The sequence below is a fragment of the Balaenoptera acutorostrata genome, chromosome 17, assembly GCF_949987535.1.
Source record: "Balaenoptera acutorostrata chromosome 17, mBalAcu1.1, whole genome shotgun sequence".
Classification (NCBI taxonomy): domain Eukaryota; kingdom Metazoa; phylum Chordata; class Mammalia; order Artiodactyla; family Balaenopteridae; genus Balaenoptera; species Balaenoptera acutorostrata.
Genome location: NC_080080.1, coordinates 69,991,319 through 70,006,591, shown reverse-complemented (window position 1 = coordinate 70,006,591; position 15,273 = coordinate 69,991,319). Strand labels below are relative to the sequence as shown.

Here is a 15,273-nt window from a genome sequence, read left to right as displayed (position 1 = left end):
GTGTGTAAGGTTGTTTCAGTAATGATAGTGTTTATTATAACTTTTTAATATATAAAACTTTAATTTTGTTTAGAGAAAAAGATTTGGACCTCAGGGTTGCAGCTTCTGGAGCACAAGACCCTGAGAAATCGGTAAGGGTTCCTGCCGGCTTTTAATGTTTAATTTTTCAGTCAAATAAGCCTCAAATGTGGTGGCAGGTGGAGATAGAACATATTGGGGAAAATGTATGAGTAGACCAGTTTGAACAGTAATAAACTAAATTCAGTTCTCATAAAACATTAAGTCCTAACTCTTACTTGTTTACTTCTCTAAGATAATTTTTCCTTTTTCATGTGTGCGTTTTTAAAGTTTCTTGTAAATTAGTCCTTTCCACTTTATTTATATATATATTTTTTTATTTTTATTTTTTTAATTTTTGGCTGTGTTGGGTCTTCGTTTCTGTGTGATGGCTTTCTCCAGTTGCGGCAAGTGGGGGCCACTCTTCATCGCGGTGCGTGGGCCTCTCACTGTCGCGGCCTCTCTTGTTGCGGAGCACAGGCTCCAGACGCGCAGGCTCAGTAGTTGTGGCTCACGGGCCTAGTTGCTCCGCGGCATGTGGGATCTTCCCAGACCAGGGCTCGAACCCGTGTCCCCTGCATTAGCAGGCAGATTCTCAACCACTGTGCCACCAAGGAAGCCCCTCCACTTTATTTACATGCACTATTCCATGCACTGTTTTAGTTTAATTTACAATGGATGTTAATAATTTTCTTCATTGTATCATGACCATTTTTCTTATATTAGAGGAATTTCCAAAGGAACTGAAATCTTTAATTCTAGGCTTTAAGCATTTTAGTAGTTTTTACTTAATGTAAATCTAGAGGTAATAACCTTATTTTTACTTTAATTCTTCAATTTTCATAATTGGAATGAATTACACACATCATTGCAGTTGAGTAAGGAGAAGGTAATAATTTATTACTCTTCTCAAAGGATACTTTTTTTTTAGTTGGATGTGTAGAATTTATTTACTAAGGCAAGTTTTTGTTTCATCTTTAATGATTAAGAAACTTTAATTTCATTAAAAATTTCATTAAAAAGTTCATTCTTAAAAAGAATACAGCAACTTAAAATTACTCAGCTGTAGGCAACTTTTGTCTTACTTTTTCTTATGCTAAGTATATATCCTGTGGATTATTCATTTAAAAAAGTTTAATAGTGCACCAGCATCACTCCCAGTGTGCTTTTTGACTGCTCATAGAGTAAAACTTTTAGATTAATCTGAGAAATCATTCCTGAGAAATTAAACATGCTGGGAAAAAAGGATGAATTCCAAAACTGAATATATTTTCCTCTATCAATAAATACCTTTGAAATAGTTTTGACAATCAAAAACTTCCTTTTAAAATCTTGAACTTTTTAATGTAATATGGTGACATGTTAAACTTTGCATTTAGTTACCTTAGTGTTTGATGGACCTTCTTATTTATATTTAAATGAAACAACCTTTGGAGTGTCAAGTTGCTTTATGAGAATAAATAAATAAAAATATTAGATATTTATTATGTTTATTTTTGGCTGTGTTGGGTCTTCGTTTCTGTGCGAGGGCTTTCTCCAGTTGCGGCGAGTGGGGGCCACTCTTCATCGCGGTGCGCGGGCCTCTCACTATCGCGGCCTCTCTTGTTGCAGAGCAGAGGCTCCAGACGCTCAGGCTCAGTAGTTGTGGCTCACGGGCCCAGTTGCTCCGCGGCATGTGGGATCTTCCCAGATCAGGGCTCGAACCCGTGTCCCCTGCATTGGCAGGCAGATTCTCAACCACTGCGCCACCAGGGAAGCCCCTAAAAATATTAGATATAATAGTTAGACCATTACTTTTGGGTTTACTTTTGATGTGCACATCTTAGAAAAGGACATGTAAATGATGTTCTGGAGCGAGGGCAAGCAAACTGTAGCCTGTGGCCAAATCCACTTGCTGCCTATTTTTGTAAAGTTTTATTGCAGCACACCCTCGTTCATTTGCTTACATATTGTTTTTGTCTACTTTAGTAGTTGTGAAGAGACCACATGGCCTGCAAAGACTGATATATTTACTAGCTGGCTCTTTACAGAAAACCTGTGCTCACACTGATCTAGAGAATACTTTGATGTTAGAATACTTTGATGGCAATTGGTAGTAAAGCAGCATAGTGTTGTAGTATAATAGAGTTTTATATTTAGAATTAATATCTGGCTCTAGTCTTTGCTTGATTATTTATGAATGGTGAGACCTTAGGTGATTTATGTACTTTCATGGAGTCTCAATTACCTCCTTTATAAAACAAGAATTGGATCTTCAAAACCTCTTATAGCTGTAAAATTCTGTTATTCTATGTCTAACTTAAGTGCCTGCTGGCAGTCTGGGATAGAGCGTCTTTTGAGATCCCTTCCACCTTTAAATTTATGATTACATGTAACAAACAGATTTTTTTCTTTATTTTAGCCTGATAGACTAAAGCAGTTTAGTGTGACACCAAGACACTTCGAAGAGACGACACCACCTGAAAGACCCAGAGTAGCTTTCCAGACACCTCTCCCTCCTTTGTCTGCCCCATCTGTCCCACCCATCCCATCAGTTTACTCCATCCCATCTCAAAATGAAGATTTGCACAATGGACTCAGCAGCACCCTTGGTGAAATGGTGCCTCCCAGGTGCTTGTTTAAAATGTTTTGTGTTTGGGAATTAGGTAAGGTATCATTATATTGTATATTCAGAAGGATTTGCTGAAGCAGGTAATGTTATCCTTCAGAGATTTTTGTGCAGTTAAAGCCTTTTGTCAAATAATTTCTATTGAAATTTGTTTTCATTGTTGATCTTTTCTCTGTTATTATAAAAACAAGGGAAATCCTTATAACATTCTTTTGCTGTTTAAAGATGCTTCAGTATTTTTAAAATGCATAACTAAGTATATTTATTATTTAGTTTTAGGTCGTATTTTGGAATATCTGTTTAACATATAAAACCTAGCCATTTTCAATTTTGTAATTTCCACTTGGCAAACATTGAATACTTTCTTCAGTTAATGCAGAAAAAGTTTCTAATGTGACTGTTTTATATATATTTCTTTATTTTAGTTTCTGTTTCCTTCAACTCTTTCTCTGTGATTACTTACAGGCTATGCAACTCAAATACCTGAAATAAAGTGTTGAGATTATAAAACCTGTATTTAGGTATTAGGGTAAAGATTTGATTTCCGTAGGTAAAAAGCATTGTGCTATACTGGACTAAACATAAAGAAAATCCTGTTAACATTGATATTTTCTGGTCAATACTTTCTTCTCTTAGTAGGATTTTCTCTTATTTTTGCTTACTATTAATGTATTAATTGTAGGATTGCATTTAATCAGGTGTTTTTCCTTTTTAACATTGATATTGTAGGATTGCATTTAATCAGGTGCTTTTCCTTTTTAACATTGATATTTTCTGGGCTATACGTTCCTTTAGGACTTGGTATTATCTTTTATTTACTGGTAACAAATTGTAGGACCATGTTTACTGTATTTATCAGGTGTTTTGTTTGTTTCATCTAATGGCTTCCTGACTCAAAGGGACTAGGTGGGATTGGAATTACAAAGCATGGTATGATGATTTTAGCATTGATTTAGGGATTAAAATGGTTGGCTTCACTGCCTGGATTTTGGGCAGACCACACTTGTATTGAACTTCAGTTTTCTCATTTGTAAAAAGTAGAATACTAACAGATATTTATATATGTGTGTGTATATATATATGTTTTTTAATCTACAGTTATAGGGATGTTGTGAGGATTAAATTTTGTATTAATCTCTATAAAAATTTAAGATTTAATGATATTGACAGTTCCCTTTTATAGTAATTTTTCAACTGCTTTGTTTATCTATGGAGTGAGGATAGTAAGGTTAGACACGTTGAATGATTAGTAAATATGAAAAATATTCATGACTGAAGAGAACTTTAATGCCTTCTCAGCTCTTCACAATTATTTTGAAGTATACAAGGGAGAACCTAATATATACACTCAAAAGTGAAAACACTCTAGGATGCCTCCTTTTTCTTTCTGTTCATCTAAAGGAATTTGCCTTTTACATTTTAACTAATGGAAAATATTGCCTTGGTGGAAATGCACAGATACTTCCTAATCATTAATGAAGTGCTGATGTAGAGGTTTTTAGAAGTTTTAACTTTATGAAATGCTGAAAATTAACTCAGAAATTTACTGTTGATATTTAAGTAGTTTCTTTTTCACATTATAGTTTAATTCCTTTGAAAGAGCAATACGTTTTTAGAGTTAAAAAAATACATCTTTCTGCCAGTCAAATGGAACCATTTATAATCTCATTTTGTACCTCTTTGCCTTTTCTTGATGTTGTATCTTTCTTCTCTGTGACTAACTCACTCTAGCAGTGTGGCTGAAGCATTGCCTTTCCTAGAAAGCCTTCCTTATACTTTCCTCCTCTTCCCTGTGTGATTTAAATGCTCCTGCTCCATGTTCCTGTAGCATCCTGTGTCTACTTGTACTGTTTCATTTACTGTACTCTGCTGTAATGGCTGTTTATTTTTGTATTATTCCTGAGGGACAGAGACCATGTTTGGTCAATACTGGCAGATAGTGGCGAATTAGATGTTAATTGATTGAATAAGTGTTGTACCTTAAATTCTGAAATTTTATATTTTTTGCTTTTTGAGTTATAATTTTTGATAAGAGATTGAAGCAAGATGGTGGCTTTTCCTAAAGCAGCAATTAGATTTTCAGTAAGATTTTTGTAAGAAAATAATATCTTGATTTAAAAAAAATTTGCAGTGGAATATGAGAAGAATTTCCCAATTGTCTTTTGATACAGCATTGCAGCTCTGCCTCCACCTCCCCTACTACCACCGTTGGCTACCAACTATCGAACTCCTTACGATGATGCGTACTATTTTTATGGGGCCAGGAATACGTTGGATCCTAGTCTTGCTTACTGTAAGTTATCTGTGGAGTAAACATTATTTTCCAGTGGTTCAATCAGGAAAATTGGTTTTTGTGCAAGCAAAAATATATAAATGAGAAAAAGCACAGCTTTACTTAATTCCAGTATTATATATATATTGATTTAATAAATGCTGTATTTTAAAACTCAGTTATAATTCATAGTTATTTCCTTTTTATCTAGATTTAAGAAATATTTTTGTTTTCTTGCCTTATTCTCTGCTAACTCCTAACTCAGAAGGAAGTGTGGATTTTTTTCCTTAGGAAACATTTTCAGTATGTGACTTTTCCTTTAGGGATAAAGTGTTATTAAGTGGGTACTCTGAAACAAATGTGTTGGTTTTCTTTTAAGATGGTTCAGGAATGATGGGAGTACAGCCTGCAGCTTATGTTACAGCTCCTGTCACCCACCAGCCAGCACAGCCTATTGTGTAAGTAGTTAAAATAATAATTTGTTTCAAGATTAATTTGTCTTCCATAGAATGTGTGTTATTCAATGCGTTCTTTTATTCTTCAGAACAGATATAACTTATTTTAATTTCCAATTATTACATAACCAGTATGTTCAAAGCATTGCTTTTAAGTCAGTGTTTCATAGAAAGCACATTTAAAAAATTAAGAATAACCTCACTTTCTTTCATTAGAAAAGTCATGTGTGTATAGTTATAGTTTTACATTTAAGTTCATGATCCATTTTGAATTATCTTTTGTGTAAGGTGTTAGATTTCGATTGAAGGTCTTTTTTTTTTTTTTTTTTCTTCTGCTTTATGAGTGTCCAGTGGCTCCCAGCACCATTTGTTGACACGATTATTTTTCCTGGGAATTGCTTTTGCACCTTTGTCAAAAACAGGCATATTTGTGTGGGTCTCTTTTTGGGATTCTCTATTCTATTCCATTGTTCTATGTGTCTATCCTTATGTTAGTATCACTTGATAATTGTAGCTCTGTGGAAGTTTGGAAATCGAGAAGTATGAGTTCTTCAAATTTGTTTTTCTTTTCCAAGATTGTTTTGGTTATACCAGGTCCTTTGTATTTCAATGTGAATTTTAGGATCAGCTGCTCAGTTTCTGCCAAAAGGCAGTTGAGATTTTCATGGAGATTATATAGAATCTGTAGATTGGTTTAATATTACCATCTTAATTTTTTTTCAATTTTTTTGTAAAGATAACATACACATAAAATTTATCATTTTTAAGCATTTTTAGTGTATAGTTCAGTGATGTTAAGTACATTCATATTGTTGTGTAACCATCACCACCATCAATTTCCAGAACTCTTTTCATCTTGCAAAACTGAAACTCTATACCTATTCACTATTCCCTCTCCCCTATGCCCCTGGCACCCATATTCTACTCTCTGTTTCTATGATTTTGACTACTTTAGGTACCTCATAAAAGTGAAATCATACAATATTTATCTTTTGTGTCTGGCTTTTTTAACTTACCATAATGTTCTTGAGGTTCATCCATGTTGTGACCTAAGTCAAAATTTCCTTCCTTCCTTTTTTTTTTTCCCCCACACAGCTTGAAGGATCTTATTTCCCAGAATTTCCTTTATAAGGCTGAATAATATTTGATTGTATGTATATACCATATTTTGATTATCCATTCATCCACCAATGAATACTTGGGCTGCTTCCACATTTTAGGTATTGTGAATGGGCAACTGTGAATATGGGTATACAACTATCTCTTTGAGACTCTGCTTTCAGTTCTTTTAGGTATATACTCAGAAGTGGAATTGCTGGATCATATGGTAATTCTATTTTTAATTTTTTGAAGAACCACTATACTGTTTTCCACAGCAGCTGTACCATTTTATATTCCCACCAACTGTACACAAGGGTTCCAGCTTCTCCACATTCTCACCAACACTTAGTAGTCTCTGTTTTTTTGCTAGTAGCCATCCTAAGGCAGGTTAGGTGGATCTCATTGTGGTCTTGATTTGCATTTCTCTATGATTACTGATGTTGAGCATCTTTTCATCTGCTTTTTGGCCATTTGTCTATCTTTGGAGAATGTCTTTTAAATCCTTCTCTCATTTTTGAATTGGTTACTTTATTTTTTTTGTTGTTATGTTTTAAGAGTTCTCTATATACTCTGGATATTAATCCCTTATCAGATATATGATTTGCAAATATTTTCTTCCATTCTGTGTATTATCTTTTTACACCATTGACACTATAGCAGTACTATAGATGCACACACATTTTAAATTTTCATGAAGTGCAGTTTGTCTATTTTTTCTTTTGTTGCCTTGCCTGTGTTTAGTGTCATATCTAAGAAATCATTGCCAAATCCAACGTTGTGAAGCTTTTGCCCTGTGTTTTCTTCTAAGAGTTTTATAGTTATCAGGTTTTACATTGAGGATTGTGATTTTGAGTTACCTTTTGTGTACAGTGTTAAATAAGGGTCCAACTTCATTCTTTGCATGTGGATATCATTTTCCCAGCACCACCATTTGTTGAAAAGACTGTCCTTTCCCCATTGTATGGTCTTGGCACCCTTGTCAAAAATCATTTGACTTTATATGTGTGACTTTATTTCTGGGTTTTCTGTTCTATGCAGTTGGTCTATGTGTCTGTCTATATGCCAGTGCCATGCTGTTTTGATTACTGCAGCTCTGTAGTAAGTTTTGAAATCAAGAAGTGGGAGTCCTTTAGCTTGTTCTTTTTCAAAATTGTTTTAGCTATTTGAGGTCCCTTGAGATTCCATATAAATATGGGGAAGGGTTTTTCTATTTCTGCAAAAAAGGTCACTGGGATTTTAATAGGGCTTGCATTGAATCTCTAGATCACTTTGGGTAGTTTTGACATTTTAACAGTATTAAGTTTTCCATTCCATGAACAGGAGATGTGTTTCCATTTGTTTATGTCTTTAATTTCTTTCAGCAATGTTTTGTAATTTTCACTGTACAAGTCATTCACCGCTTTGGTTAAGTTAAATCCTGAGTAGTCTGGGTTTTTTTGATGCTATTATAAATAGAACTGTTTTTGTAATTTCCTTTTCAGATTGTTTATTGTTTGTGTATAGACATTCAACTGATTTTTTTGTGTTGACTTTGTATTCTGGTACTTTGCTGAATTCATTTTGCTGACAGTTGTGTGTGTGTGTGTGTGTGTGTGTGGAATTGTTAGGGTTTTCTGCATATAATATCATACCATCTGCAAACAGAGATAATTTTACCTCTTCCTTTCCAATTCGGCTGCTTTTTTTTAAATATAAATTTATTTTATTTATTTATTTTTGGCTGTATTGGGTCTTCGTTGCCGCACGTGGGCTTCCTCTAGTTGCAGTGAGCGGGGTCTACTCTTCATTGCGGTGTGCGGGCTTCTCATTGTGGTCGCTTCTCTTGTTGCGGAGCACAGGCTCTAGGCACGTGGACTTCCGTAGTTGTGGTTCTTGGGCTCTAGAGCGCAGGCTCAGTAGCTGTGGTGCACGGGCTTAGCTGCTCCACAGCATGTGGGATCTTCCCGGACCAGGGCTTGAACCAGTGTCCCCTGCATTGGCAGGCGGATTCTTAATCACTGCGCCACTAGGGAAGCCCAATTTGGCTGATTAAAAAATTTTTTTCTTGCCTAATAGTTCCAGTAGTATGTTGAATAGAAAGGGTGAAAGCAGGCACCTTTGCCTTGTTCCTGATCTTAGAGGAAAAGCTTTTAGTCTTTCACCATTGAGTCTGATGTTCACTTTGGATTTTTCATATGTGGTATTTATTATGTTGAGGTGGTTTCCTTCTAATTCTAGTTTGTTGAGTGTGTTTATCATGTAAGGTTGTTGTTAAATTCTGTTAAATGCTTTTTCTTTATCAGTTGAGATGGTCGTTTGTTTTTTTTCCCCTGTCATTCTGTTAATATTGTCTATTATACTGACCAATTTTTATATGTTGAACCATCATTATATCCCAGGAGTAAATCCCATTTGGCCATGGTATTTAATCCTTTTAATATGCTGATATGTTTGGCTTGCTAGTATTTTGTTGGCGATTTTTTCATCTGTGGTCATAAGGGATATTGGTCTATAGTTTTCTTTTCTTGTAATGTTTTTGTCTTGTTTTGAAATCAGGGATATGCTGGCCTCCTAGAATGAGTTAGGATGTGTTTCCTCCTCTTCACGTTTTTGGAAAAATACGAGAAGGACTAGTGTTCTTCCTTAAATGTTTGGTAGAATTCATCATTGAAGCCATTAGGTCCAGGTCTTTACTCTCTCAGGAGATTTTTGACTAGGGATTCAATCTCCTTATTAGATATAGGTTTATTCAGATTTTCTATTTCTTTGTGATTTAGTCTTACATCTTAACTATATTAAATCTCCAGTCCATGAACATGGATGTCTTAATTTATTTGGGGTTTAAAAATTTCTTTCAACAGTATTTTGTGGTTTTTAGACTGTTTAACTCTTGTTTAATTTATTCTAAAGTATTTAATACTTTTTGATGGTGTTGTTAATTTCATTTTTTATATTATTCATTGCTAGTTTATAGAAATACAATAGAAATTTGTATATTGATCTTGTATCCTGCAGTTTCGCTGAACTCTTTTTATTATTACTAACCGCTTTTAGTGCATTTCTTTGCATTTTTCTGTATATATGATTTTTTAAAAATAAATTTATTTATTTATTTATTTTTGGCTGTGTTGGGTTTTCATTGCTGCGCGTGGGCTTTCTCTAGTTGCGGTGAGCAGGGGCTACTCTTTGTTGCAGTGCATGGGTTTCTTATTGCGGTGTCTTCTCTTGTTGTGGAACACGGGCTCCAGGCTCACAAGCTTCCGTAGTTGTGGGTCGCGGGCTTTAGAGCACAGGCTCAGTAGTTGTGGCACCTGGGCTTAGTTGCTCCACGGCATGTGGGATCTTCCCAGACCAGGGCTCGAACTCGTGTGCCCTGCACTGGCAGGCGGATTCTTAACCACTGTGCCACCAGGGAAGTCCTCTGTATATATGATTATGACATCAGTTAATAGAGGTTACTTCTTCCTTTCTAATCTAATGCTTTTTATTTCTTTTTCTTGCTTAATTGCCCTGACTAGAGCTGCCAGTACAATGTTGAATAGATATTATGAGAGTGGGCATTTTTATCTTATTCTGATCTTAGGTGGAAGGCATTCAGTCTTTAACCATTAAGTATGATGTTAGTTGCAGGTTTTTCATAATTGCTTTTATTAGCTTGAGGAAGTTCCTTTGTATTCTTTGTTGATTATTTTTATCAAGAAGGGGTATTTAGCGTATTCTTTCAACATATTACTAACTTGGAAGTTGAATTTTGTGAAATGCTTTTTCTGCATCTATTGAGATGATCCTGTGGTTTTTGTTCTTTATTCTGTTAATGTGGTGTAGTATATTTATTGGTTTCAGATATATTAAATCAACCTTGCATTCCTGTGATAAATCTCACATGGTCATGGAGTATAATCCTTTACATATCTTGCTAGATTTTTCACTTTACTAATTTTTTGTTGAGGATTTTTATCTCTATATTCATGAGTGTTACTGGTCTTTGGTTTTTGTTTTCTTTTTATGTCTGTTTGATTTTGGTATCAGGATGACACTAGCCTAATAGAATTAGTTGGATGCGTTCTTCCATTTTCTATTACTTTGGATAGTGTGTGAAGGATTGTTGCTAATTCTTTTTTCAGTGTGGTAGAATTCACCAGGAAGCCAGTTGATCCTCATCTTTTCTTTATGGGTAATTTTTTGATTACTAATTTAATCTTTTTCCTTGTCATTGGTTAATTCATATTTAAAATATTGTTCTTGCGTCAGTTTTGGTAGTTTGTGTCTTTCTAGAATTTGCCCATTTTATCAAGATAATCTAATGTGTTGGCATACAGTTCTTCACGGTATTCCCTTACAATCTTTTTCATTTTAATAAGGTCAGTATTGATGTTTCTTTTATTTTTTTATTTCAATAATTTTAGTCTTCTTATTTTCATTCTGGCTAAACATTTGTCAATCTTGTTGATCTTGTCAAAGAATCAGCTTTTGGTTTAGTTGATTTTCTCTGTTGTGCTTCTGGTCTCCATTTCATTTATTTCTCCTCTAATCTTTTTATTTCCTTCTTTCTGTTTACTTTAGGTTCAGTTTGCTCTTATATTTTCTAGTTTTTGAAGGTGGAAGTTTAGGTTATTAATATAGTGTCTTCTTTTTTAATATATACACATTACAACTATAAATTTTCCTCTTATTACTGTTTTAGCTTCATTCCTTAAATTTTATACATTGTGTTTTCATTTTTATTCATCTCAAAGTATTTTTCAGTTTCTCATTTGATTTGTTCATTGATCCATTGGTTAGTTTGGAGTATGTTGTTTAATTTCCACACAATTGTGAATTTCCCAAATTTCCTTTTGTTACTCATTTTTAATATAATTCCATTGTGGTTAGAGAACATATTTTGTATTATTTCAATCCTTTTAAATTTATTGAGGCTTATTTCATGACCTAACCTGTGGTCTGTGCTGGAGAATGTTTCATATGCACTTGAGAAGAATGTGCGTTATCCTGTTTTGGGGTGGATAGTTCTATCAATGTGACTTAGATCTAGTTGGTTTATAGTGTTTTTTATTTTCTGTTTCCTTGTTGAGCTTCTGTGCAGTTGTTCTATTATTAGAAGTAGTGTATTGAAGTCTCCAGTTATTATTTTTGATTTATTTATTTCTGTCTTCAGTTCTGTCAGTTTTTGTTTCCTGTGTTTTGAGTCTGTAGTTATGTACATATATGGTTATAATTGTTATGTCTTACTGATCAGTTGACCCCTTTATCGGTATAAAAGATCCTTTCTTTGTCTCTAGTAACAATTTTTGACTTAAAATATATTTTGTCTGTTAACAGTACTGCTACTCTTGTTCTTTTTAGTTGCTGTTTGCATGATATATAATTTTCTGTGTTTTAACCTCAGTGTATTCTTTGAATCTAAAGCGTGTCTCTATGTAGACAGCATACATTTGCATCCTACCTCCCACCCCCTTCAATTCTGCTAGCTTTTGCCTGTATTTACATTTAATGTAATTCCTGTTAAGGTAGGATCTCTGTCAGCCATTTTGCTATATATGTATCTTTTAAAAATATATTCTGTGTCTTTTTTGTTTCTCTGGTCCTCCATTAATTCCTTTTCTTTGATGTTAAATATAGCATTCCATTTTACTTCTCTTGCTTCTTTTAGTGTAATTTTTGTGTTATGTTCTTTGTGGTTTCCTTGCAGATTGAAATTAATATTTTAATTTAAAAGAACTGAGTTCAGATTAACACCAATTTAATTTCAATAGTATACAAAAAATTTTCTTTAATATAATGCCATTCCTTTCCTTCTTTTTTTTTTTTTTAAATTGACTCATTCTACTCCATTTCAAGCCTTATCTTTTTTTTTTTTCACATCTTTATTGGAGTATAATTGCTTTACAATGGTGTGTTAGTTTCTGCTTTATAATGAAGTGAATCAGCTATACATATACATATATCCCCATATCCCCTCCCTCTTGCATCTCCCTCCCACCCTCCCTCCCTTTCCTTCTTCTTGATACCATTGTTGTCAAAGTGTATCTTTATACACTTAAGCTCTTCAACACAATTTTATAACCCTTCCTTCCTTCCTTTATGTAGTTGTCTTTTAAATCAGATAGAGAAGAATACAGTTACAAATAAAAACATATTCGTAATATCTTTTTTTAAAATTTTATTTTTAAAAATTTATTTATTTATTATTTATTTTTGGCTGCATTGGATCTTTGTTGCTGTGTGCGGACTTTCTCTAGTTGCGGCGAGGGAGGGCTACTCTTCATTGTGGTGCACGAGCGTCTCATTGCAGTGGCTTCTCTTGTTGCGGAACACAGGCTCTAAGCACGCAGGCTTCAGTAGTTGTGGCACATGGGCTCAGTAGTTGTGGCTCGTGGGCTCTAGAGCACGGGCTCAGTAGTTGTGGCACATGGGCTTAGTTGCTCCGCGGCATGTGGGATCTTCCTGGACCAGGGCTCGAACCCATGTCCCCTGTATTGGTAGGCAGATTCTTAACCACTGCACCACCAGGGAAGTCCCATATTTGTATTATCTTTCATCTTTACCTATGTGGTTATTGTTACTGGTGTTCTTTATTTCTTTGTGTTTACTCCAGTTACTGTCGAGTGTTCTTTATTTCAATCTGAAGTGCTCCATTCAGTATCTCGTATAAGACAGGTCTGTTAGTGATGACTTCTCTGAGTTTTATTTAATAATGTTCTAATTTCACTTTTATTTTTGAGGCATAGTTTTCCTGGATATAAAATTCTTGGTTGACTTTTTTTTTTCTATTAGCACTTTGAATATGTCATTTCATTGCCTGCTGGCCTTCATGGTTTCTGATGAGCTGTTAATCTTATTGAAGATCCCTTGTATGTGATGAGTTATTTTCTTGCTGCTTTTGAGATTCTTTCTTTGTCTTTGGGTACGTTGACTATGATGTGTATAGATGTGGATCTCTGAGTCTTTTTGCTTTGAGTTTGATGAGCTTCATATGCATAATTTCTAAGAAGTACGAGCCCTGGATCACCAGGGAAAAATGAGAAAAAGGAAGGGTGGGAGGAGCCTTCAGTTGCTAGGGAATCATTGCTCCTACTTTACCCAACACTTAGAACCTCTTACCTTTGACACAATTCCCATCCCATGCCTCCGTAAACAGGGCAAGGTTTTAGGGATTTTATTAGTCGTATACCATCAATACCATCAATAAAATCTATGACTCAGTGAAAAAAAGGGAAAAGTGTGTATAAGTTTACGTATTTTTTCCATTTCTTTATTTTTAGTTTTGAATGCTGGTTATCTTTGCTCTTTGTTTTATGTGCTTTCTTTGTGTACTCTTTCAGAAATATATTTCTTGAAATGTGGAAGCAATATCACTCTTTAAGCAAAAATGATTGGAAAATTGATGAGAGACAGAATTATAGGAGGATGATACAAATTTGTTTAATGGAGGAGGGTAAAAGGTACAGAGATTATTAATGAAGCTACCAGTGTCTGAGTAACAAAAAGGGAAATTCGCAAAGCAGTTGGTAAAATAGAAAGTGAAGATTAGGGACTTTCAATACTTTTCCATGGAAAATGTGAAGTTCATATTCAGAAATCACAAAATTTACAAGGATATAAACCATAAGTGGGAATAGGCTTGCAATAAAAGAATGACAGAGACCTCACATTAGGAATTGTTAGGCAAAATATAAAATGGTCATATTGATCATGTTTGTACCAGGGCATAAGAAACTATGAAGAATGACCAACAGATTTGAAATAGAATTAACTAGATATTTTAGTAAAAATTTTAAAATAATTGAGAGTAGTAACTCAATGGATGGGCCTTAATAGCAGATTTGAAATAGAATTAACTAGATATTTTAGTAAAAATTTTAAATAATTGAGAGTAGTAACTCAATGGATGGGCCTTAATAGCAGATTTGACATACCCAAAGTGAGAATTAATAAGTTGGAACAGTGGTTTTCAAATGTGGTCCCCAGAGTAGCAGCATTATGGGAACATGTTGGAAATGCAAACTCTCAAGCCCCATCCTACCTATGAATCAGAACCTCTATGCTGGGGCCCAACAACTTGTGTTCAATAAGCTTTCCTGGTGATTCTAATGTACACTAAAGTTTGAGAACCTCTGAACTAGTAGAGCTGAAGAAATTCAGCCAGAACAGGGAGAAAAAGACATGGAAAATATGAAAAAGGGAGTAAAAATTATGGCACTATAAAGGTTTAAGTGTAACTAATTGGAATTCTAGAAAAAGAGAGAGAATGAGATGGAAGAAGTATTTGAAGAGATGATATCTTAAAATTTTCTACAATTGATTAAAGGTCCTAATCCATAGATTCTAGAAGCCTAATACCTCTCAAACAGGAGAAATAAAAGAATTCCATACCAAGACAGTCACAGTAAAACTTTAGAACATAAATGAAATACAGAGGAACTTAAAATCAGCCAGAAAGAAGAGACATTACTTTCAAATGAACTCTAGGAAGGAATTCAGAAGATAACTATAGATACCGTCAATTTGTTGAGATGATTTTATACTCAGCAAAGTTATTTTTCATGAATGAGATTGAAATAAAATGAATGAGATTGAAATAAAAATATTTTAAGAGAAACAGCTGAATTTGCCACTAGCAGACCCTTAGTAAGTACAATTCTAAATGCAGAAGGAAGGTCACATAGGGGAGGTCTGCGTTACATGAAAGAGTAGAAAGAAAAAAATGTGGTAAATACGTAGATGGAATTAAATAAATATTATATATGGTAAAATTGTAATGGGTTTAAAAGTAAGTAAAATTAAAAGTAATTAATAGGAAT

The 15,273-nt window shown here is 34.2% G+C and overlaps 1 protein-coding gene across 8 annotated transcripts in view; it reads left to right on the top strand.

The window, feature by feature from the left end:
• CSPP1 (centrosome and spindle pole associated protein 1) overlaps window positions 1-15,273 on the top strand; it is a 226,232-nt gene that overhangs the window by 151,216 nt on the left and 59,743 nt on the right. For all 8 annotated transcript variants that reach the window (XM_057531763.1, XM_057531766.1, XM_057531764.1 and 5 more), the window contains 4 exons: window positions 74-131; window positions 2,459-2,667; window positions 4,837-4,958; window positions 5,317-5,395. In XM_057531763.1, coding sequence (XP_057387746.1) covers window positions 74-131; window positions 2,459-2,667; window positions 4,837-4,958; window positions 5,317-5,395 — 468 coding nt within the window. The remainder of the gene's footprint in view (window positions 1-73; window positions 132-2,458; window positions 2,668-4,836; window positions 4,959-5,316; window positions 5,396-15,273) is intronic.